The sequence below is a fragment of the Anabrus simplex genome, chromosome 6 (genome assembly GCF_040414725.1).
Source record: "Anabrus simplex isolate iqAnaSimp1 chromosome 6, ASM4041472v1, whole genome shotgun sequence".
Taxonomy (NCBI): domain Eukaryota; kingdom Metazoa; phylum Arthropoda; class Insecta; order Orthoptera; family Tettigoniidae; genus Anabrus; species Anabrus simplex.
Genome location: NC_090270.1, coordinates 247,990,024 through 248,016,957, shown reverse-complemented (window position 1 = coordinate 248,016,957; position 26,934 = coordinate 247,990,024). Strand labels below are relative to the sequence as shown.

Below are 26,934 nucleotides of genomic sequence, written 5' to 3'. Positions count from 1 at the left end.
CCGCTGTGCTGCGCACGTAGTGAACGATAAATGGGACACGGCGTTGGCGAATGGCCCACTTCGTACCGTGATTTCTCAGCCGACAGTCATTGTAGAACGTGTTGTCGTGTGCCACAGGACACGTGTATAGCTAAGAATGTCAGGCTGCCGTCAACGGAGGCATTTCCAGCAGACAGACGACTTTACGAGGGGTATGGTGATCGGGCTGAGAAGGGCAGGTTGGTCGCTTCGTCAAATCGCAGCCGATACCCATAGGGAAGTGTCCACGGTGCAGCGCCTGTGGCGAAGATGGTTGGCGCAGGGACATGTGGCACGTGCGAGGGGTCCAGGCGCAGCCCGAGTGACGTCAGCACGCGAGGATCGGCGCATCCGCCGCCAAGCGGTGGCAGCCCCGCACGCCACATCAACCACCATTCTTCAGCATGTGCAAGACACCCTGGCTGTTCCAATATCGGCCAGAACAATTTCCCGTCGATTGGTTGAAGGAGGCCTGCACTTCCGGCGTCCGCTCAGAAGACTACCATTGACTCCACAGCATAGACGTGCACGCCTGGCATGGTGCCGGGCTAGAGCGACTTGGATGAGGGAATGGCGGAACGTCGTGTTCTCCGATGAGTCACGCTTCTGTTCTGTCAGTGATAGTCACCGCAGACGAGTGTGGCGTCGGCGTGGAGAAAGGTCAAATCCGGCAGTAACTGTGGAGCGCCCTACCGCTAGACAACGCGGCATCATGGTTTGGGGCGCTATTGCGTATGATTCCACGTCACCTCTAGTGCGTATTCAAGGCACGTTAAATGCCCACCGCTACGTGCAGCATGTGCTGCGGCCGGTGGCACTCCCGTACCTTCAGGGGCTGCCCAATGCTCTGTTTCAGCAGGATAATGCCCGCCCACACACTGCTCGCATCTCCCAACAGGCTCTACGAGGTGTACAGATGCTTCCGTGGCCAGCGTACTCTCCGGATCTCTCACCAATCAAACACGTGTGGGATCTCATTGGACGCCGTTTGCAAACTCTGCCCCAGCCTCGTACGGACGACCAACTGTGGCAAATGGTTGACAGAGAATGGAGAACCATCCCTCAGGACACCATCCGCACTCTTATTGACTCTGTACCTCGACGTGTTTCTGCGTGCATCGCCGCTCGTGGTGGTCCTACATCCTACTGAGTCGATGCCGTGCGCATTGTGTAACCTGCATATCGGTTTGAAATAAACATCAATTATTCGTCCGTGCCGTCTCTGTTTTTTCCCCAACTTTCATCCCTTTCGAACCACTCCTTCTTGGTGTTGCATTTGCTCTGTCAGTCAGTGTATTTTAATTGTTTCTAAATTATCTGGAGAAGGAGGAACTTTTAGAGCCCTATATATTAAACTACAAAATGCGGCTTGTGATTGAGTTTTGGGGTGCAGGGATGAATCTTTAATTGTTAAGGGTGAATGAGTAGGATTTCTATAAATTTGGCTGGGCTGAATGGCTCAGACGGTTAAGACGCTGGCCTTCTAACCCCAACTTGGCAGGTTTGATCCTGGCTCAGTCCGGTGGTATTTGAAGGTGCTCAAATACGACAGCCCCGTGTCGATAGATTTACTAGCACGTAAAAGAACTCCTGCGGAACTAAATTCCGGCACCTCGGCGTCTCCGAAGACCTTAAAAAAGTAGTTAGTGGGACGTAAAACAAATAACATTATTATTATTACTATAAATTTGAAATTCAAAGGTGTTATGCATACAAGTAATTGTTAGATCTAAAAAATTTAAAGAATTTTTGACTTCATCTTCTTTGGTAAATTTAATATTAGGGTCTATTTTGTTTAATGAATCCAATATCTCGTCACTATTAGTAATATCTTTGTTCACAACCACAAAAATATCGTCAACAAATCTCAAGCCATATTTGTGAAATAATTTTTGTATATTCTATCGAATCCATGTAAATATCAGCTAGGATGCCAGAAAGTAGTATCATCCAACCTCGCTTCTTTAAGCTTTGCATGACTGACAACATACCACAGTTCCAGTTTGGTTGCTGCCAAACGTATGACATAGGTGATTAAAAAGCACCTTTGGATGAACATACTTTTTACAAACTTTATTAACCTAATGATTCATCCAATAATTGATGAAGATCCAATTTTTGCTTGGGACAATTTTAGTTAAATGTAGATAAATTTTTATTGTATACATGTCACAAATTTTGGTTTTATTCAATGCACACATTTTAAACCCATGTATACAACATCTAAAGAAAAACTTTTTAATAATTTTTTTAGAATAAGATCATTTTGTATAGTATTAAGTTCAAATGTTAAACTCAAACAAGGCCTTGGACTTGACCTTAAGATTGTCAATAGGCTGAAGATGCCCAAAAATGGACGAAACATGTACCTAAAAAGTGTATGTAATTTATGTAGAATTTAATCACTATAAACTGTGAATTGTACTGAATAGGTGAATACAGTAAATTTTATTCTTGAAATAATTTAGTTACCTGTGGTCTTCCCATGCGGCGGTTTATACAGGTAGTAACATTCTCTCTGTGATATTGAAGACCCATCCTCGACACTGTTGACCTGGGAAACATAAATTTGCATGTAATCTCCGCAATGCTATGACCCATGCGCCATGCACAGATGATTATCCCACACTGAAAGTCGATTAACTTGCGACGTGTTACCATATTCACGACACTGGTGTCTGTGACAGACTACTCAGCTACGCCGCACCTAGCCGCAATGCTCAGGGGTCATACACGGCACATTTTCAAATGGGACACCCCTCACCGTGACTTTTAGTCACTCAGTGTATATGCAAGTGAGAAGAAAAAAATTCTCCACAGAAGTACATTAACAAATGGCCAGAATATATCTATATTCTACTCAAATGTTGGCTGCGGGAGAGACCAAGGACAGGGGTCAGTGCAAGTGGACGTACAGTGACCAGACTGGTCTAAGAAAAGTTCATAAAACATTTTCACATTCAATTATATTAAGGATTGCAACATTTAAATGACCCTTCCACTTGTTCATAATAACAACCATTCATAATCAGTGACAAGTTTATACAACGTAAACAATATTATACATACACACGCAAATAAATGATTTCAAAGAACTGAGGATGTTCTTATAGAACGAATCATGTAATTCTATTATTAACCAACTGTTTTGCTTTTTATTATTTGTTTCACATCGCATAGACTTGTATTGGTCTTACAGCAATGAAAGGATAGAACTGGGAAGGAACTGACCATAGCCTCACTTAAGGTACCTCAGCATATACCTGGTTTAAAAATAAGAAAACAGGGAAAACCATCTTCAGGGCTGCTGACAGTGCATTATCACAAGTATGCAAGCTCATAGCTATGCGATCTGAAGCATGAAGCCAACTCGCTTGGCAATAAACTGTTATTTCTTTTCAGGAAATCATCTACCATTTCATAAATTTGTATCTTGTGCTTGAAAGACTGGAAAACCTGAAGGTTGTACAGTAAGCGTAGTAAAACCATCAACTACACTAACAGTCAGCCACAATTGCACCGGCTGGTACTACCTTTAAACCGGTGAGACAACGTCAAGTAAAATCAGAGACAGAAACACAAACAACATAGACTAATAAATACTACTAAAAACAAGCGATGAACCCAATACTTACCAACAAATAGTCACCGTTCAACTCAGAGGACCATGAATGAAGTATTACCTGTCTCAGTGTTGAATTGATTAAGATATTGAAAGAAAACTCAACGTTACAGTAAATTAATAGTTTAATTCTGGAAAATAATTAAAATAACATAAATAACAAAAATGGTTATCGTCCTTTTCAAGAAACGAAACAATTGAATTACCTTGGAAAATAGTGAATTAATAGATTAACAGAATTCAATGATTTCACGACACAGCTGGTCTTTCTTAAAGAACTGAAAAGGAAACAATATGGTAATTGTAGTAATTATAATAAACGAATAACATTTCTGTGAGGTCAGGACAATAACATTCCCATTTGATTTCTTTTCAAGAAAATATTCCTTCTTTTAGGATAAGGTTTTGTTTAGTGAGCTTTTGCAAGGGCATCAAATTCTAGCCCACAAATTAATTAACATCAGATATTTGGATAACTTCAGAGGCAAGAAATAAACCCAGTGAAGGCAACTAAATATTTAAAACATACAAGGGGAAAAAGGAATTGGCAAATGCTTCACCAGAGCAAAATATTTATAATAGGAAAATAATTACACATCCAAACAAAACTATCAACAGGGCAACACCCACGCAAAAAACAATCACGATCGCCATGGTAACAAAGACACGCTTAAAACACAAGATAAACGACCAATCACAGAATTAGAACACAACAAAGGTTGTTAACATGAGCAGAACAAAAGAAAATCAAAGCCCACCCAAAACACCAAATTACAAGATAAAATAATATATAAGGTAAGTTCAAAAGATAAAATAAATTGAGGGACAAACTAAAATTTTCATGCACTTGCGGAACCTCACATAATACCAATATAAATGGTCCGTTATTGGACATTATAAATTTTCCAGCTAACTCATTCCTGGTTGCCAGCATTTCGCCCCTGTGTGCTAGGCTGGGCTCATCAGTTGGTACCTAGCACACCTACCAAGACGCTGGATAGTGCATACCGTGGAGGCCACTGCGTAGGCTAATTGTAGCCACCGGCAGTGCCAATGCACTATGAGAGACATTGTCTCGTTATCAAAAATTGATGCCTGCTTGGCCATCAGATGATGTAGATGTTGATTCCCATAGGGAATCAGAAATAATTGTTCCGAATGAGTAAATTTATAATACCAATATAAATGGTCCATTATTGGACATTATAAATTTTTCAGCTAACTCATTCCTGGTTGCCAGCGTTTCGCCCCTGTGTGCTAGGCTGGGCTCATCAGTTGGTACCTAGCACACCTACCAAGACTCTGGATAGTGCATACCGTGGAGGCCACTGTGTAGGCTAATTGTAGCCACCGGCAGTGCCAATGCACTATGAGAGACATTGTCTCATTATCAAAAATTGATGCCTGCTTGGCCATCAGATGATGTAGATGTTGATTCCCATAGGGAATCAGAAATAATTGTTCCGAATGAGTAAATTTATAATACCAATATACTGTAAATGGTCCGTTATTGGACATTATAAATTTTCCAGCTAACTCATTCCTGGTTGCCAGCGTTTCGCCCCTGTGTGTGGTATTATAAATTTACTCATTTGGAACAATTATTTCTGATTCCCTATGGGAATCAACGTCTACATCATCTGATGGCCAAGCAGGCATCAATTTTTGATAATGAGACAATGTCTCTCATAGTGCATTGGCACTGCCGGTGGCTACAATTAGCCTACGCAGTGGCCTCCACGGTATGCACTATCCAGCGTCTTGGTAGGTGTGCTAGGTACCAACTGATGAGCCCAGCCTAGCACACAGGGGCGAAATGCTGGCAACCAGGAATGAGCTAGCTGGAAAATTTATAATGTCCAATAACGGACCATTTATATTTGTATTATAAGTTTACTCATTCGGAACAATTATTTCTGATTCCCTATGGGAATCAACATCTACATCACCTCACATAAGCCGTAAGCCACCCATAGGTGAAAACTTTTTATAATTCACATCATTGTGCAAAACTTATTCTCAAATGAATTACGATAATTTTGAAACCAACTTTTTTCCAGCCCCAACCATGTTACCATCAGTTTAACGTATATCCTGCAGAAAGATTTTAAAATAATACCTTCACTTGATTTAAATCTTGATAAGAATCATTTAATAGCCTCTGGCATAGAGAAAGTCAGTTTCGAACCAATCAAACACACGCCGGTTTCCCATGAAGTAAATATTCTGAAGAATCATAGTTCGAGGTCACTGAAGTAAATATTAAATAAGGCTTGAAGAACTTACGTGTGCAGATCCAATCTCCAGTCAACAATAAGTCGAGTAATATGATACTCGCAGAGATGTTCAAAGATATCCAAGGTTTCAATTCATCTCACAAAATAAAAACAGAAGGACGATGAGTATTTTTAGAAAATAAATCAGAAGTGTTTTCAGGGTATGAGAACCCTTAAATTAGAATAGCTACCCCGGGTCCATATCCCAAGCCAACGCTAGGACCCCGGGAGCCTACAGCACATGTCTGTACTTCATGCCGTCAGCTCTCCAAGTCGCTTCACAATCATGGCTGATTACCGCTCGCCCACGTGGCTACACACGCTTTAAGTAGTTGCTGTGCGCTGATTGACCAATGAGAGGTAGAAGGGGCGATCAATTTAGACAGCTAACATAAGATCGCACCACTTAGCAGGGCAACAGGAAAAGGCCAGTTTAATCGATAAACATAGCATTCAAAGGAGTCCGAGTTTAGTTCACGGACATAAATGCAAGGTGTCTGGGTTAAAGGTATAATATAAAATTTAATAACTTGAGAAGTAGTGGAGATATTTACTTGCAGTTTGTTTTTTACAAATAGGGTAACTCAAAAGGCTTGTTTACATACCTAATAAACCTCGATATGCACACCATTAGTGGCGAGACAGACATCTAATCAGTATTCCACTTCTCTCCAAGTGTTCTGCAGCATTGTAGGCATAACAGTTGCGATAGCTGCACGAATGCGATGACGCAGATCTGGGAGGGTACACTTATAAAAAATCAAGTGGCGTAATGTCGGGGCTTCTGGGGGGCCAAGTAATTGATGGACTACCTCTCCCAATCCAGCGATCTGGGAACTCACGATTCAAAAAATCCCTCACAACTTCTACATAATGGCTTGGTGCACCATCTTGCTGAAAGATCACGTCACGAGGAAGTTGTGGCACAACATACTGCTCCAACATGTCTAGGTAATGTGTTCCATTAACCCCAATGCACCCGTGGACTGATACGCGCTCGAGCACCTGGGCCAGGACTCCACAAGCGGCCTGGGTGCAAGGTCGCATATTGGAGACGTTTAACATCTGTCGGATTTTTCTGGAAACATTTCTACCGGAAATCTGTTCTTGGTGTCTCATAGTGTCCCCAGAGTGCTCTGGCATGCTTTTTTGGCAAAGAGAATTCATTAAAATATCGATCCAAAAATTGGTATTCTGTTGTTGAGAAGATGGCTGAGAGGGAAGTTGCTTGCTCGCGCGATATGCTCAGTAATAGCGAAATTCAAAGCTTACCTGATATTTTAGGCTCTGATTTCAGCAGTGATAGTGAGGAAGAAGTTATTAGTGATCCTGTGCATGTTATACCGAATGATTCAAGCAACAGTGAAAGTGATTTTAGTGAAAATGATGAGCAACCTGTTCAATGGAATTGGGTGCCTGAACAGAATTCTCCAATTATTCACAACTTTTCTGGAGCAAGTGGAGTGAATCCTGGTAGTGGTATATGTAGAAATGTAAGTAGAGATTTCATTTTCGGAAAGTACTTAGATGACAACATTGTACAGTTCATAGCAGACGAAACTAATAGGTATGCCAGTGCTGATCCCAACTTTTCTTAGATGAACACGAATGAAATATGTGTATATATTACTCTTTGTATTCCAATGGGACTGGTACAAAAACCAACAATTCATAGTTACTGGTGCAAAGATGTAAGTGTTGATACACCCTATTTTAGAACTGTCATGTCTTGCGACAGATTTCTCGAACTGAGTAAATATTTACATCTGGCTAACAATGAGGTAGCTGATATTTCCGATCCTCTTCGAAAGTTGCGCCCAGTTATGGAAATGATTGATACCAAATTTATAACATTGTACACACCCGGCAGGAACATTTCATTAGATGAATCACTGATGAAGTGTAGAAGGTCGCCTTCATTTCATTCAGTACAACAAATCTAAGCGAGCACGGTTTGGTGTAAAGTTTTATAAACTGTCTGACTCAAAGAATGGGTACATAAATTCCTTCAAAATTTATGTAGGTCAAGATAAAGTTGATGATATGCCAGCTAGCAGCAAGATAGTGACAGATATGATGTCACATTGTAATTTACTAGATAAGGGCTATTGTTTATATGTAGATAATTGGTATTCATCACCGGATCTGTACCTTTATTTACACTCAAAAGGGACAAATGCATGCGGAACAGTCAGGGCTAATAGGGAAAATATGCCCAAAGAAATAGGTAAGGTACAGCTCCAGGAGGGGGAGGCAACTATATATTCTTGCAACAATATGTGTGCGATCAAATGGAAAGACAAGAAGGACGTTTTGGTGCTCTCAACAATGCATGGACTGGACTTTGCTTGCACTGGCAAGATTGACCGGAAAACTGGAGTTATCCTTTTCAAACCCACAACTATTATATCCTATAATGCTAACACGGGAGGTGTAGATTTAGGAGACCAACTTCTTAGTCAATTTCATGTTATGCGTAAAACACACAAGACATAGAAAAAGATTTTTAAAAATATTTTGGATATGGTCCTTCTGAATTCCCACATTCTGCACCGAATTGTCAATGGGGAACAGGACAGAACAGAAATTAGCAGAAGAAATTATTGGTTGTTCATTTCAAGAAGGGGTTGTAGCTAGACATTCTGTCACCCCTGGAGAGTTACTATTAAGATTGAATGGCTGCCACTTCCCAATCAAAGCGGAGCCCTCTGCTGCAAAGTGTTCCAGAACAACAAAATGGTGTGTTAAGGCCGGTCTCCACTGTTTAACATTTAACACCAACATGTTAAATTTAACATGTTACAGTTGACATGTATATTGTGATTGTATCTTCCAATTGACTTTGCATGTTAACTCAGAATGTTGAGTTAACACTTTTAACATGTTGGCGTGTTTTCCGCTCCAAGTGGAAAACATGTCAAGTCAATTCGTTGTTCGTGCGATGTCGGCACAGCTTCGGCAACTTCCACGATGTTTCCATGCCAACACATAACCTAAACGACGCAAACGACGTGCTCCTCATCTAGTAGGATTATAATTACAACACTCCGCAACACTCCTCTTTGTTATAAGCTACAAATACAGTACACGCATGTGTGTCGTTCTCTCTACACTATACTAAAATGTATAGTCAGAAATGGAGTAGAGCAAGGAGATTACTCTGGATTTAATTAATGATATAATAGAAAGGCCTTATTTGTGGGATGTCTCACCAGAGGAATACAGATATAAAGCGAAGAAAGCCGACAGTTTCCTGGAACTCGAAAATATCTATAATTGTTCCCGCTAGTAAATCGAAGAAAAAAAAACAAACTAGCGTCCCTCCGCTCCCAGTCCAGTCGAGAATTGCAGAAAGTTCAGAAAATTCGGTAGTCTGGAGCGGACGAAGTTTATACTTCAAAGTGGTTTGCTTCTGAAGCAATGAGCAGAGTGAGGGGAGAAAATGTGCCTAATAAAACTGCATTTCTAAATCATAACAAGAAGCAACAGTGGCAATAACAAAGATCAATTCCTCTTCATCCGAGTCCATTGTCCTTATTTAAAAATACTAGACACCATCTAAATGTATTACCATAAACTGATATGATGAACTACCTGTATATAAACAAAGGATGTCAAATTTAAAATGTTTATTAAATGTGGACACAATGTTAAATGAAACAGTTTTTGACATTTAACATTTAACATGCTGATGGTGTCACCAGTTAACATTTAACACTTTTAACATTTAACATGTTATTAAATGTTAATCAGTGGAGACCGGCCTTTACATGCCTGAAACACAAGCAGAGGAAGGAGACCACCTGGCAGTGTGATCAGTAACTTTACATACCACACATTAAAGAACTTCTGAGGTAAGATAAGTTAATGAAAGTTTTCAAAGGGACTTTTATGTGTTATATTTCTGTATTGTTCTGTTTTTTGTGTCGTGAGCAATAGCGTGGAATTTCTCAATAACATAAAACAGGTCCTGTGATAATATGTGCAGTCGATCACCTACTATACTGTTTTAACCGATAGCTTGCAACACCAAGGTTGCATACTAAAAAGCTGGCAGATTCCTAGCAATGTCAGTGCGCAGGGCAGGTGGGTTCATGTGGGTTAACTGTAGGCTCCTCGAAGAAGAATGGGCCAATAACGCTGTCCTTCAACAATCCACATCGCACATTCACTTTCGGAGAGTCCCGTTCCACTACGTGGGGGGGAATCAAATCCCCATATGCGGCAATTGTGCTTATTTACCGTGCCAGAAATACGGAATGTAGCCTCATCCGAGAAACAGACCGAATCGAGGAATGCCTTGTTTCCATCAATTTTTGCCAGAATCGTCTCCACGAATGCCTTCCGTAGTAGCCTGTCCTGAGGTTTGATTTTCGGACGAAGCTGCAGTTTGTACGCCCGGAAGTGCAACCTTTCGTGGACGACATCGTGTACTGTCGAATGAGGTAACTAACTGCCTACTTGCTTGTCGAATTGACTTAGGAGGGCTCTGCTTGAAGGACTCGCGGATTAAATCAACAGTAGCCTCTGAAACTGTGTGCTTGGCATGGCAGCCTGACATCAGCAGCAAGGTCCCAAATTCTCGAAAGTGCCTGTCCCATTTCATTATTGTTATGTAAGTGGGAACATCATCAGTTGGTAACAGTCCATACTCAGGCCGAAATCTACGTTGTACTAGTGTACCGGATTTTAACTCCACGAACAAAAGCACACAGAACACCTTCTGCTGTGGAGTCCACATGGTTACTGGCACGCTTCTTGTGAACAATGCAGTTACGCGCATGCGCATGTGGTACCACCACTACCGCAAGCGAACACAAAAAACATTTTGAGTTACCCTAGTTGTAGAAACAAACCGCCAATAAATATCTCCATTATTTCTCAAGTTATTAAATTTTATATTATTATACCTTTAATCCGGACACCTCGTACATTAACACAGGATATGTGATTCAAAATCACATGTGAAGTACAGAAGAAACCTTATAGCTTAGAAGTTTAAATGATATGAATTTCAACTGCGAGATTGCCAGTCCGAAAATGTTTTTGGGAAGGGGCTTAAACACGTTATTCCATAACAAGGTTATATTATGTAATACTTTTGATGTACCTTAATGGCCATGAGAAAGCTGTGGTAATATTTCATAGAAGTCCCAGAAAATAAAGCACAATTTGAATCAAGAAGGGTTATGAGATTCTCAAGATTTTGGCCAACAGCCTAAAAACAATCAAAGGAGAATAATTCTCAACCCTATTATTTATGCCTCCTCAGCTCCTAGTGGTTTTAAAAGACCACTGTCAGTACATGAATATTCATAGATATCAATTACACCAGTTTACTACAGTTCGTAATCCTTGAATAATTTCCCATTCAGTCATTAACCTCAGAATTTTCAGGAAAAAAAGGGGAACAATTATACGAGGCTTTCATAGGTAATATGAAAGCAATTAAACTGCACAACTTAGGCAGGCAGAAGTTGTTTGGAGATTCTAGAGCAACTTTCCTGTTTTCAAAACAGACTTTCAGCTTGTTAGGTCACGTTAAATATATCTGTAGTAGCGCAAAAGAGTTGTTAAATAGACAATAAAAGCTGTCAATTGCACATCAGTAGGAACCATATCCACCACCTGTGGATTCTGTGTCCAGTGCTATCCTATCTAAGCTAAAGTGGCGTTAAGTCTAACTGAAAGTTTATTTTAAGTACAATGCAGCTGTGAAAGCTCCCACAACAGGCGACTTGCATGCTCTTTACCTCGACACAATGCCAGAACTGTAGCTCAGATCTCTGCCAACAAAATAACGACGACCTCAGCCACAGTATCTGAGATAGAAGAGGATCAGATGTGAAATCGAAACGTTGTCCGATTCCTACCAGGCTCGGCTGGCTATTTTTGTTCTGTACTTCACATTTCTGGGTGTGGTGTACAAGTACTTGCCACCTCCTCCTGTTTTCATACATCATCTTTTCCAGGACATCTTCCCATCTGAACCTCTTTCTTGTCTCTATCCAGCATTTCCTCAGCCTTTCCCTGGGTCTTTTTTCTTGGGACAGTAAGATCAAAATATTTTCTGCCAGCTACCTTCCTATTTACTTCATTCCAGATTTTATCCTTTTGAGTAGCTTGATTCACAGTTTAATGAATCTCATTTCTGCTCCCTGAATACTGCTATAGTCATTGTTTAGTAGAGTACAGGGTTTCTCGTATAAACTAAGACCAAACACACGGTGTTTGTACTCTGCACTACGGCAGCTGCCTCAGCAGAACTTATGTTGTGCGTGGCCGCACTGCTTTAAGCGTGTATACAATCTTATATGATATCTTACCTTATAAAAGATGCTGGAAGTGTCGTCCTTCCTGGGTTATACAGGCATTGTATCTGGTAATTACATTCTGGCTGATGCGAGCAAGTTCTGCCCGTGTAATGTTTCCGATTTTATTCGTACTGTTTTCTTTCAGTTCCTCCAATGTGTGAGGATTTGTTCGATACACTTTTTCTTTCAGTTTACCCCACAAATAAAAATCACACACTGTTAGATCTGGAGAACGAGGGGAAAATGCAAACATTTCCGAGATTGTAAGAAGCAATCTTCTGCTGTATGAGCAGGGGCTGAATCTTGTTGAAACCAACCACGTGGTTTTTCTTCTTCTGTTAACTGATGGAAGAACGACATCAAAATGACATCTTGTTACCTCTCTGAATTTACTGTCGTCTCAGAAAAAATAGGCTCAATTATTCGTCTCATAATGAGGGACTTCGTAAACACCATTAGAATTTCCTGCACACCAATAACGAGAGTTATGAGTGTTCACACAACCATTAATATGAAACCAGAACTTTTACATACGAAAATACGATGTTGCAATGGTAACTGTATCACCATGTTAACAGCTGAGATTCAGAGTGCCGACTGATGCTTGCCAGGTCATAAACTATGCACGTGCCTCCCATACTCCAACTTAGGTTTCTGAGAGTAAAAACACCACTTTGACGGTCTTAGTTTATATGAGAGACTCTGTACATATGCAGAAACTGGTATAATGTAGGTGTGGCACAAGGTTGTTTTTGCTTTCTGTGGTATTTTGCAGTCCCGGAGTAGGTTTCCGACATGATTGTAAACGTCTGATGATTTCTGTGTCCTGCTCGACAATGTCATCTTTCGAGATTGTGCTTCCAAGGTACTTGAAGTGAGAAACTGATTCAAATAAACTGAAAGTTTATTTTTACTATAATGTGGGCAAGAAAGCTAAATGTTAAACCTTCCTTTTTGTTGGCTGTTTCAACAAGATACCCATTATCTTGTACAGAGCTAGTAACTGCTTAAATATAGTAATTTAAAAAAAGCCGAGTATCATGGATTCAGTTCTAACAGGTAATTTGGGACAGTGTTGTAGGGGAAGCATACAAAGGAATCCATTTGGAGAATTTACATACTTTTACTTTCATTATTATAAACAGATAACAAGTCATACAGTATAATACACATAAAGGCTGACAACATGTACAGCAAGGTTGAGCAAAAATAAGGAATCACTACGATAACATACTTCATGGGAATCGCTGCTTGTAAAGCTACCCTGTTTGAGGTTGGACCAGCAACCCCTTGACTGCACATACAGCATAGCTAGCACCTTCTAAACCAAGAACTCTGGACACTAACTCTAAACTGTGAAATTATCTCCAGTTAGCTTCTGAAAAGTCCAGTGTCAAGAGTTTTGGAACATGATAATCTCTAAGCAAGAGCTACAGAAAACTACAATCTAATCAAGAGCTATACAAAATTACAATATTGCCAAAAGTACCAGTAATGACAACAAGAATCTTAATGTAAGATATGTAAATGGCAACATTTCCAGTCATTAGTTGCAGAAAATGTCAATCTATTGTCAACAAGCTCTAGAAAATGGCCAAACTCTTTGTCAAAACGTATATATATAAAGATTATCATGAAGAGTAATGGAAAAATGTCTATTGGTGAGAATTATGGAAAAATGACTGATTTTGTTTCAAGTTATGGATAAACGTAAAAATCTATTGCCAAGAGGTATAGAAAATGATAGAAAATGACTATCAGTTAAGAACTATGGAAGAAAACAAAATGTTTTGAGAAGCACATTAACATGAGCCACGAAAAGAAAACAGCCATCAAATGGTGTAAAAAAAGGATAACATCTGTTGTCAAGACCTAAACACAAGATAATTTGTTAAGAGATAAGGAAGAGAGACAATCTGCAGTACAAGTATCTACAAACAACTGCAGAAAATTATGTACAATATTTACTAATCATAGAAAGTTATTTGCATACAATTTAATTTCTACAAAGGATGTCACGTGGGTCATGTCTGTGCCACTGGAAGACAATCATCACGCTGAAGGGGAACCTATTTCTAGCATACTTGTCACTATTGCTGTATGTGGAGTCTGCACTTGGTATGATTAAAAACCACATTACATACATCAAATAGAGATTGATATTATAACCATTATAAATGTGTACAAATTCATTCATCACAGCCATCTGTGAACTGAATAGCTGCAGCGACACAACAACAACAACATTCTACAGGGTATGAAAGTTTAAACATTGAGATATTACAAATAATTTACCAACATTGCTTGCATGGCTGGCCAAACCAAAATCTGTCATAACTTTACCACAATCCCAAATAAGACTTACAGAAGAGCAGAAAAAGAAATCACAGATAACTTGGCCTTGTACTATATGAAACAACTGAGTTTACGGCAGCATTGTGGTAAGGTACATAATGGATATGACCACACAGTCTTGTCTATTCAACAACAATGGAAGAGTCTTGATTACACAGAGAATGGGAAATAAGTAATTGGAATAACTGCTTTTCCACATGAGCTTTGAATTCTCAGTAAAAGGTAGAAATTCATATAATAAAATGTTACATTTGATCAGTACTTGATTACAGACTGTAAGATTATTGTATGGGTACAAACCAACAGCAGAGGAAGACTATAACATCATATGCAGAGTGAACTGGTTTTTACCATCCTGTCTCTTGACCACTAAATTACTACATCAGTCCGAATGTGACTGTTTTCTATGTTAAAATATACTTATAAAAACCATAGTCATTTTACATGCTCAGCCTAGTATTTAGAGGCTCATTTTCGTGAAGGTCTATTTGTATCATTCCCCATCTGTGTTCACTTGTGCTGTGGGAGTCCCCATGGTGCATCACAGCTGAACTCAAGGTGACAAACAAATTAAAATTTATAGATCTTGGGCAATTCTTTCCAATTTATGACTTGGCATCACTGTATTCACTTTTGGTCACTATTCCATTCATTGTGGATCCTGTAGAAAGGACTGTATCTTCGTCACATCAATTAAATAAAGAAGAGAGGCAAACTTCAAATTGCAGGTTTTATGAGAGGCAAAACATACTGCGTGTAATGTATGACTTTGGCGAGAAGATGATGAAAGTTTAAGAATGCACATCAAGAAGACCAAATGCACGAAAATGAAATTGGCAGGCTTGTTACTGAAATCATGCAGGAGAAATGATTGTTGTTGCTGATGATGATGCTTGTTGTTTTAAGGGGCCTAACATCGAAGGTCATCAGCCCCAGGAGAAATGAAACCAGGCTCATCCTGTAAGTAAGAAGACATTGGAGGTGGCATGCAAGTTAAAAGTTCTGGTAACTGAATTTAAGCTAAGCCCGGAGTGGTGTAAACGGATGAGGTGGTCTTCAGAACTGTGTTTATGTCATTGCTCTACTATTCTGCAATGTCTACCAGCAGATTACCTAGTTATAGGAGAGCATAAACGAGTTTTACTTACACTCATCTTTAATTTGCTTGTAAATACGTTCCAGAAATTCAGAGTCATGCTAGGCTGTCTTATATTCGGGCCAATACAGTAATCAACATTACCTTCTTCAAATGAAATAAATGCACACTAACATTTAAAATGTAATAAAATTACACCAGAATACTGCCTTAAAACCAGCTGCAGAAATTTGGACCATACAACACTGACACATTGTAAAACATTCAAAAGTTGTTGAATTGCCTACAAATGACATCTTAAAATAGAATCTCTATTCTATGACATAAGAGAGATGGGATTACAGAACTTTGGTATAGAACAATTCTAAAAATAATGGTATTTTGGTATAAATACTATTCTAGGGCTGTGGTCTGTTGTGGGTCATTAGCTGCAAGATGTTCCTTTAGGATGAACAATATTTCTAAAAGAAGACACAAACAAACAGATGAAATATTACATATCACTGATATGTATATATATAAAAAGAAAACAAACAGAAAGGCAAGATTTATTTTGTCACCAGTCGCTCCCATGTTAGTCAGAGGTTATACAATAATTAAGTTTTTTCCTATTACCAGGGCTAGGATTTCCATGTAAGTACACTTTTAAAATTTCATTAGCTATTGCTGAACTTCTGTCCCATATTTACAAATTAGGATGTTTGGAGTGATTAAAAACATACTTTTTTTATTCTCCATATTTCCAGCTTTAGAACATATTTCTACATAACGTAGTTATCATTTACATGATGGAATTATATGTTGTACTGAATTAGGAGGATACACTTAATTTTACCTTTGTAAAGCAGACATTAGATGGCAGCATAAGATGCTAATACTGTCAAGGGTGGATATTTCAAAGCTGGATTCTGGTATTTCTATGAAGTTCTACTCTATGCACATTTTTTCCTTTCTTTTAGGTTTTGGCCTTGTCATTCAGCCTGCTGTGACTCATATATATATTAAATAAAAACTATTGTTCTGCGGCTTTCATTTCAATTTCAATTCTTACGCTGTGCCTTTCATGTTTAAGCAATACATTATCAACTGTACAATACAGATATTCTTTACACTATTTTGCACCTTTTTTTTTTTATGAAAGGTTTTAGTCCATATTTTGAACATTTTCAACCCATATGTATATATTTAGACATTTTCATTGCATACAAATCCTAGCCCTCCATATTACAATAAAAAGAAAATTTTTGGGCAAAAGTTAGGAACATCCTGTGACGACACATCAGACAACAGCTGAACACAAAGACAAGAGAGAAGGGTGAGAGGGCATACTTAATTCTCTTCTGAGGGGTATAAATAGTTTAAGATGGCATAGTAATGTATACCTGCTGCCATAACAACAAACAGGTGCCAGATGGCATGGGCACATGGAATCTTACCATCTGCCTTGAAGAAAACCACCCCGAGAACATAGATGACACCTCCTATTTTCAATTCTGTTAAACCAGAGAACTCATTCTGGAAAAGAGACAAATATACCAAATATTAAATACCCAGTCAATGTAAGTAATGGAAACAAACATACATCAAATCAAGTCCTTTATAGAGAGAAAAGAATACACAATATGATAAACACAAAGATAGCTCAGTGTGGGAAGCAGAAGCATTAGGAGGAGGAGATAAGGAAAACACAGGGAAAATCTCCACATCCTTATATATGGCTGTCTTCAAACAGATGGGTGCACTGCTCATCAATCCCAATTCTTATACATCCATTTTATACTCAAGGTCCATCTTGACAGATATTCAGTCTTGAAGCAGGAAGTATAGGCTAAAAAATAAGCCAGATAAATACACAAAAAGGGAAGAGAGCAAAAGTATTTAATGAAGGTGATAGAAAAGTTAAGGAGAAAAGGATCCCAACTGGCCAATTTGAAGAGAGTGATGTATGAAGACTTGGAGATTGTCTTTGTCCTATTATATTTTCAGGTTTGTAATGTCTCCTCTTTCTCCCACATTGAACTGTTGTGTGTTCATTCTGTTGGGTGATCTTTCATGTTCCTCTCCAGTCAGTGAGATACAAAATGTGATCCTGATAAACTATGAATATCAATAATGAACCTTTGTCCAAACACTGCCCATTGCAAGTTTTACAGACAGGTCTTAAAAATGAAAATGAAAAGGAAGTACTTGGTACTGGAAGCCAGAGCACAATGTTAAGTACTGTTGAACATCTAGAAGCATAATATTACCTAGACCTTCAAGTGAATCAAATCCATAATGTGCTACCGTAGACAGCAGGTTGTGTCAATTATTTGGTTTTATAATGAAGTTTCCATGATTTTTAGGGCAAATGGTGCTGAAATCTGATATACAAAAGTCTGCTTATACTTCATTGATTCTTTACCATCTATGCTATTTTATGGAGAATATTGCAATTTAATTTTAATTCAAAGAAAAATGCTAACAAAAACCAATAAACTGGCCTCAGTTGTTGATTGTACTTGTCGTTTAATTGCCACTTGGGTGTGACTAGGATATTAATTTGATGTTCTGTTCTCCCTACCACTTTACACTAATGTAGTTGGTGTCATTGACGCTCAGTACAAAAAGTGGGCTTTCAATGTGGAATGCATTTTTCAGGGTGGAAACCTACAATATAAAACTAAATTCTTCCACATACAAACAACATGGAGCACTATGGATTACCTTGTCTTTAAAACTGACCAACCTTGGCCACAATTGAATCACTTGGTCCCAAGAAGCTAGATAGCAGATCACGTGGACATAAGCACCAGCATCTGCAAGCTGAGGAGTTTATTAAGCAGTGGTTCTGAAATCCATAATTGAAGGAGAGGAGTTTTTAACACTGAATGTCTCTCTCCAAGCCTTTTAATAAGCAAACCATTTCTGTTCAAGAAAATTCACATTCCTTAATAATTTTGCTATAGTTCAACATAAAATCTTGGAAGCCTTCTTTTGTGTAAAAGTATTTGCCTTGTAACATTAGTTTCAATTTGGGACATAAGTCATAGTCAAGATCTAGTGAATATGATAAATATGGGCATCAGCATTTGGCAGACTGTTGGTTTATATGTCCGAGCCCAATCGATAATTATCTTATTCAACCACATGTTTTCTCCTTACTTTTATGTGTCAAGTTCACCCAGCCTGTTTCACACACATGCATGTTTAAATTTTGTTTAAAAAGTGTGGTGAGCCATTTCCCTGCAATCTTATTGTATACTTCAATGCTCATATGTAGAGATACAAACATGAAAAGGAACACACAATAGGATAAACACCATGACACGTCAGAGTGTGAAGAACGAGCAATAGAAAAAGGACAAGAGCAACCTTCACATCTTCAAGCAGATGTTCTTTTTCTCTTGCTTCCCAGGTTCATCAGAATGGCAAGCATACACACGCATTGACAGGCTATGTTAACACATCTTCAGTCTTGATGCAAGAAGTGTAGAATAAGAAAAAAGCTTGATAAACAAGGAAAAAAAGGAAGAGATGTAAAGATATCTTCACCTTAGCTACTTTTATCTTACTCCGCAGACCTGCATGTGTGGAAAGTTAGCCTTATGAAAATCAGCCTGTTTATCCAACGCTGTTTCTGGTGAATTACAAGCGAGACATTCAAGACTCCGATATTGCTAAGTAACTTGAGGCCACAGTTACGTTCAACAATGATAAATTTAGCATGATCAAAGCGGCCGTGTAAAGGTTGTAAATACGTGGAAATGTGCAACAAAATTTTCATTCGTGGTTACTTTTTCGGTAACCATTCAACACTCCCAATCAAATTATACACTAGGAAGTGAGCTCTACAAGATGAACAAAATGGTGAAAGAATCTTGAAGATGTATCGACCTGATCATAAGTTATGTGATGATAAAGTTAGTTGTGATGTAAACTTTGAAATGCAAGATTTTGTAGGAATGCTAGAGTCAAGATATTTACGAGCAAATCTCCGAATGCATCTTCTATAGTTATCTTCGTTTACGTACTATTCCACCAAATAAATTCGGTGTTCTACCAAATCCATTACTTAATACACAGACAACGGTCACACACGTTCTGATACAATTCTCTGAAACAACTAACTGCTGAGATGTTTTGTCACCTGTCTTCCCACGCTGCAGTTGAGAGCTGGAAGATGGCCATCGGCAGAATGATCTTAAGTTTCCTTGGAAAGCGAGAGAACTGTACTAGGTGAACATTTTATGCAACTCTCTCTCAACAAACATATCCATGAAGGTGGTGGCATTTTTCAGTGTGATAAAACTTGGGACTATGTCTAGTATGGCTTGAGGATATTAAACATTTAGTCCAAGATGGTAGCTATTACAATACTAGGGCATTATTATGTATTACTCTGTTATTCTCCATTATTTGAGTTTGTTCCACTCACCATGCTCACAATGGCCAGGGATGGCATGATCCCCATTACCAAGTAGAAACATGTCTCCAGACACTTGTACTGCTCATGGAAGAGCTGCTGATAAATAATTCCCAGAGAAGCCAGGACCCACACGATCCAGCGGAGTTCTGCAGCCCAGCCATTGGGTGGAAGTGGCCTCAACATCAGCCAAGGGAAGTAGGAAGCAGCAATGAAAACGTAGATCATGGCTCGATCACTGCGATGTAACATGTCCTTCAGCTGGCTACAAACAAAATGGCAAGGTCAAACACACAACTCACTACAGTTGAAAGATATGAAAGACTATGAGGAATGGTAAAGCATTTTCTTTGGACTGTATTCTTTCTGCTAATATAGTCAACTGTCCTTTGCAAATACACAAGTGATAACATGGTAGTTCTTGTACTGACTTAGACTGCCACCAACTCTTTTAATTTGAAATGTCTAGCATGAAACAAATATACTTTTCCTTGTCTACACTCTCAATTATTTGATATTACTTTTTATCCTCTTTACTATTAAAGTGCCGGGCTGAGTGGCTCAGACGGTTAAGGCGCTGGCCTTCTAACCCCAACTTAGCAGGTTCGATCCTGGCTCAGTCCGGTGGTATTTGAAGGTGCTCAAATACAACAGCCTCGTGTCGGTAGATTTACTGGCACGTAAAAGAACTCCTGTAGGACTAAATTCTGGCACCTCGGCGTCTCCGAAGACTGTAAAAGTAGTTAGTGGGACATAAAGCGAATAACATTATTATTATTATGCTATTAAAGTGTTATTACCATTAAGTATTATATACCAAGTGAACTATATGCTCTATTAAATTCAAACCTAAGAGCAGAAGAAACAAAAGATTCACTCCTAAAACATTAACTCTTAATATGAGTTCAACCAAATAGCTTAATATGATAATAGTGGAAACTCTCCTAACTTAGCACGCAGAGCAGTGGCGACAGCACGTAGTGCTGCCATCTAGCGGCTCGCAGGGAACACTAACATAACGCGCTATTCAAACACTACACATTTCGACTTCCAACCCAACGAAATACAGATGTTAAGACGTTTGCGTCGTTCTTGTAACATAATATAGGGAAGGTAAAATGTGGATGTTGATCTGAATGAACCAGTGATAAGAATAAACAAATGTTATTATCAAATTAAAACATTAGATCATGTTATGATTAGGGCCTACAGTCTTCAAGAGCAAATCACACATGCAATATCTTTTTAAACTTGGTATTTTTACAGGCAATATTTTTCACTGTTGAGTCATTGGTTCTATTCACATATGCCTTTATAAGAACTTTGAAATACTCGTCAGTCAGTAATTTTACACAGCTGTTTTATAAGCCTACACTACATTCATTCAATGACAAAAACCTGTCATTTAATTTTCTTCTAATCCCATCTTTGCTTTCTAACAAAAACTTTTTAAAAAAACACTATCTTCAAATGTTCTTGATATTTTAGCATCTAACTTTTCCCCACAAATATTTGGAAACATAATTTTAGAATTGTCATACTTTTTCATTTCTATGTGCAAGTTTCCTATGCTATAATCATTATCATAAGATGACAATACATCCCTACAGTCAGCATGGGGAAATTTGCTACATGCCCAGCCCATGACATAATTGTCTGCATTTTCCTGTATTATATCATGGTCATAATCAGTTACCTGATCACTTAACTCACACTGTCGAGAGATATTAGCATCAAAATTGCACTTCATCACATCATTATGAGTCAGTAGAAAGTCTGCAACATCAGATTCACAATTGCTGTCATCAGAAGCACAGAGCAATGCAGTCCTGTGTGAGCCTCCTTGTTAGCAAATAATGAAAACCATAATCACTATATAATTCAGACCACAATAGTTTCAGTGCAGAAATATTGTCTATCCAACCCTGAATACAGAGAGGGTTGCCTTTGCGGTTATTCAAAACTTTGAGTTGTTTTAGAAAATCACAAATTTCATCCAGATTTTTCATATGCCCTGAATCATTGCTTAAGGGTCTCCTGTACTCTTTGGGGCTACTGAGACTTGAAGAATTAAAAATATCAGACAATTATCACACATTTCCATAAACTCTGCAGTGTTTGCAGCACTTGATTGCAAAGAATTGAATGACACATGAACTAGCATTCCAGAAGCTACAGAATGGCTGAGGACCCTGGTGGCTGAACATACCCTCATACCTTTCATCTAAATCTCCCCTTCTGCTCTTCACCCACTGAGTACACCTAAAAATCGATTAAATGCATAGGTTTAATCATAACAATATTTTACAGAAAGTATGTTCTCATAAATAGAAAAAAATATCGGCACGTAAACATTAACAGGTAGGCCTATACATAACAAGCACAAAACTATCTGAAGTACAAATAAGACACTTCTGCACACACAGCTGACAGCAGTAGCAAGAGTAGTTAGCCTCTCGAACCGCTAGATGGCATGCAGAAGCGGTGTCGCCAGTTTCTAGCAGGAGTTTCCACTATTAACATATTAAACTATTTGGTTCAACACAATCTTCTCACCAAAATTGATTCAGTAATGTAATGTAAATCGTGTCCTCATCCCGAGGTAGTGTAGCTCTTTCAGGCATACCCTCAATGTAGGTGAGCTGCATGTACCTTTTTAACCACATACCAGCCTTCCTGTCAATCTTAAATTTTAGCAGTACCAAGAATTGAACCCGGGCCTTCGAGGACGATAGCTAATCGCGTTAACCGTCACATTGTAGAGGTAGACATTGATAAAGTGATGCTTTACAATAAAATTTGGTGTCCAGTAATCGCAAACTACCTCTCTTGTGTGTGTCAAGATTTATAATAGGTCAAAAACTAATGGGCAACCTAAACAGAAGTTTCACCTTTCTGCATTTCCAACAGATTTGCAGAGCTCTCAACGTTCACTTTGAGTGAAAGAGACTCCATCTGAATGCAACTCCAAAATACGTAGGGGTTATGGTGGACAGGACTCTTCCCTACCAGGAATATCAAACAAAGATAGCTGCCAAGCAGTGGAGGAGGAATAACCTCCTGCACAATTGTGTGTCAAGGGCTGGCGATAGTCAGTGGTTACAACAACGCAACAGTCCACACCTGACTTGGTTTATTCCGCAGCAGAGTACTGTGTGCCAGTGTGGATTAACTATCTCCCATACAAGAAATTAATAAACATTCTGAGTCATACTACCCCATGATGCAAGATTGCTCTTTTCTGAGGAGAATATCAGGAGATTATGGATATAATCATTAGCTACTGACAAATGACATACCGTTTGCAGAGCAAAACTGACTTAAACATAGACATCCAGCCATTTCCATTGCAAAAACTCTTAAGCTGAGATTTCCTAGGAGAAGGTTTATTGTACAGTGCAACCAGGTTAGTGTCTTATCCCAAAACAGAACTTTTTGCATTAGTAATGCCTGAAAAGCCCTACATCTAATATGTAGGGGTTTTGCATTAATGAATACATCCATGAGTAATATTTTTTGTTTTTTTTGCTAGTTGCTTTAGGTCGCACCGACACAGATAGGTCTTATGGCGACGATGGGATAGGAAAGGGCTAGGAATAGGAAGGAAGCGGCCGTGGCCTTAATTAAGGTACAGCCCCAGCATTTGCCTGGTGTGAAAATGGGAAACCACGGAAGACCATTTTCAAGGCTGCCGACAGTGGGGTTCGAACCTACTATCTCCCGAATACTGGATACTGGCCGCACTTAAGCGACTGCAGCTATTGAGCTCGGTCCACGAGTAATCTGTGGGTTAATAATGTTTGTTAGGTTGCTTAGGTACCTTACAAACAGCTGTAATTCCACATACTGCACACATGTTCATATGACCTTTCATACCTATAGCCTCCTGAAATACTTACTCCTCTCAAACAACCTGTTCCATTTACAGGATTACCTGATTCAAGAACTGGAAAAAATCCAAAGAAAAGCAGCTCGATTTGTTCTGGGTGATTTCCGACAAGAGAGTAGCGTTACAAAAATGTTGCAAAGTTTGGGTTGGGAGGAATTGAGAGAAAGAAGAAGAGCTGCTCGACTAAGTGGTATGTGGAATGGAAATTCTAAGTTCCCATGGAGGGAATAAAAAAGCCATACATCTAATTTTTGATCTGATTTTTGATATGCTCTATTGGTGGAAAAATATCTAATTCCCTCCATGGGAACTTAGAATTTCCATTCAGAATTGCTAGGCAGGCATTAATTCCATTGTGGAGTTTTATCTCCCATATGCAGTTATCAGACTGTGCCTCTTAAATGGGCTTCTGATAAGTTCACCTGCTCTTTTTTTCTTTTCTTTTGCTATTTGCTTTACGTCGCACCGACACAGATATGTCTTACGGAGACGATGGGACAGGAAAGGCCTAGGAATTGGTAGGAAGCGGCCATGGCCTTAATTAAGGTACAGCCCCGGCATTTGCCTGGTGTGAAAATGGGAAACCACGGAAAACCATCTTCAGGGCTGCCGACAGTGGGGCTCGAACCCACGATCTCCCGATTACTGGATAAGTTCACCTGCATACACCCCAGCATCAGTGGGTAGGGTCTGACACATCCCACTCTGAATAGTCTAGTGTCAGACCTAAGACGAAATGCTGGTTAATAGAGCAAATGCTTGAAAAGCCCTACACCTAATTTTTGATCTGATAAGTGGTATGTTCCGAGCTGTCAGTGGAGGGATAGCGTGGAATGACATTAGTAGACGGATAAGTTTGAGTGGCGTTTATAAAAGTAGGAAAGATCACAATATGAAGATAAACTTGGAATTCAAGGACAAATTGGGGCAAATATTCATTTATAGGAAGGGGAGTTAGGGATTGGAATAACTTACCAAGGGAGACGTTCAATAAATTTCCAATTTCTTTGAAATCATTTAGGAAAAGGCTAGGAAAACAACAGACAGGGAATCTGCCACCTGGGCGACTGCCCTAAATGCAGATCAGTATTGATGTATTGTATAGAAACACAGTATTGCTGTAATGCTCGAATTCATATTCCTATGTCTCACTTCTTGATTCACAACATGTCAAACTACAGCATTCCAATTCATATCATATAGACTCAACACACTACTTGCTACTTATACTCCATATAACACACAGATGCGTGCATATACACATAAAAAGCAACCTAAAAAATCACAAATTTAGGGTACAAAACAACATTCAGAAGATCATTATGAACAGATTTCATTTGCCTAGTGCAGTAAATGAGCACTCCCTACCTTTTTTTCTATCCTGGTAGACTTCTTCCTTTTAGATCTGCTGATACTCAAACACTCATGATTCAAGGTATTGTTTTATTTTGTAATCCATTTCTTCTTCGGTCTAGCCTGTTGCTTTCAGGTTTCTTCTCCACTCACTGGTGGTTCTCTGGTTCTTTCACATGCCCCCACCCCCACCCATAAAATTTAATATTCTAAGCCATATACTACTCCATGATGCAAGAAGGAAGAGTGCTCTTTTCTGAGAATATGAGAAGATTATACATATGGATAATGCAATTCCAAAATATCTTGGGGTTATGCTGGACAAGGAACCTCAAACAAAGATAGCTGCAAAGCAGAGGATATGTCAATGGTGATAGGTGCTGGATAAAACTAATTTTGTGAATGTTCTTTGCTTGTTGTATACTGGTTCTTGAAGAACCACCAATCAGACCTTCAACTTAACATCATTCAACGATAAGTGTATGCTGTCTCCACAAATCTTGTCTACTGATAATAGTTTAAAGACTCTCATACATACAACTTTCACTGTCTAAGTAATTGCATTTTGATTAGCTGCTCATATAATTTGTGTCCATCTTGTTTTTCATTCTTAATATATATATATCAACGGCCTGGTTTTAATACCACATAATTATTAGTTATTAATTAGTGTCCAACTGTTTACAAAGATTTTAATTGCCTAACTGAGCCAAAACATGCCCTGCAAAAATATCTAGGCAGCTATTTAACATAAATGACAAAGTATAGAACAGGTGGAAACTTAAAGTGTCATATTCCATCATCATTTTACAGTTCCAGTTTCCCAGGTACTGTTTGTAGGCCTCTTCCATTTTGTTTTATTGAGATATGTTCTGTTGAGAATTATGTCCTCTAGTGTCGTCCTCTGGTCTGCAATGTCCATCCTGTGGTTCTTTGTCTTCCCACAACCTGTTTTCCTGCCACAAGTATCTCCAACTTAACATAAACTGTCCTTGTTGGCTACATCCTCATTACATGCCCAAACCACCTCAGTCTGGACATGCTGACCCAATCTAACTACAATGTCTCAATCCCAGCTTCCTTTCTAACCATGTCATTCCTTAACTTGTCCAGTATTGTTTTTTGAATTGTGCACCTAAAGAACTTCACCTCAGATGCCTGCAACTTCGAGTCCTCCTTAGTGAGGGTGCAGGTTTTGATACCATAGGTTAAAACTGGTATGAAGCACTGACTGAACATCACAAGCTTTGATTTTGTTGGTACACTGGTATCCCAGAGGAGTGTTCATACTTGCTGTTAAAAGTGAGAGCTATACTATTTGCCACATCCTTTGTGGCTAGTGTATCTCGATATATTACACTGCCAAGGTATGTTAAGTTTTTCGCTTTCTAGTGGATGGTTTCCTAGCACGATGTTCGCGGGTCGTCTCCCTCTGTCATCGCTACTGTTTTGGGCTCACTTATCTTGAGATTGAATTCCTGGAACTTAACCTTCCATTCATTGAGTCTCAACTGTACTTATTCCTCAGTATCTCCTCAGAGGTTCACCAGAGGTTTTGTTGATATTCTTCATTATGTCATCTATGATGGTGATAAACAATAATGGG

General features: G+C 39.0%; 1 protein-coding gene across 3 annotated transcripts in view; it reads right to left on the bottom strand.

The window, feature by feature from the left end:
• Positions 1–26,934, bottom strand: part of LOC136876400 (monocyte to macrophage differentiation factor) — an 88,004-nt gene that overhangs the window by 11,261 nt on the left and 49,809 nt on the right. Inside the window, exons 5-7 of one of the 3 annotated variants that reach the window (XM_068228416.1) lie at positions 20,099–20,351; positions 17,118–17,196; positions 2,491–2,572 (exon numbers count right to left, since the gene is read on the bottom strand). In XM_068228416.1, the coding sequence (XP_068084517.1) occupies positions 2,514–2,572; positions 17,118–17,196; positions 20,099–20,351 (391 nt within the window). In that variant the 3' untranslated portion in view covers positions 2,491–2,513. Of the gene's footprint in view, positions 1–2,490; positions 2,573–13,333; positions 17,197–20,098; positions 20,352–26,934 lie in introns of those variants that run through there. The other 2 variants (XM_067150345.2, XM_067150344.2) reach the window with 2 other exon arrangements.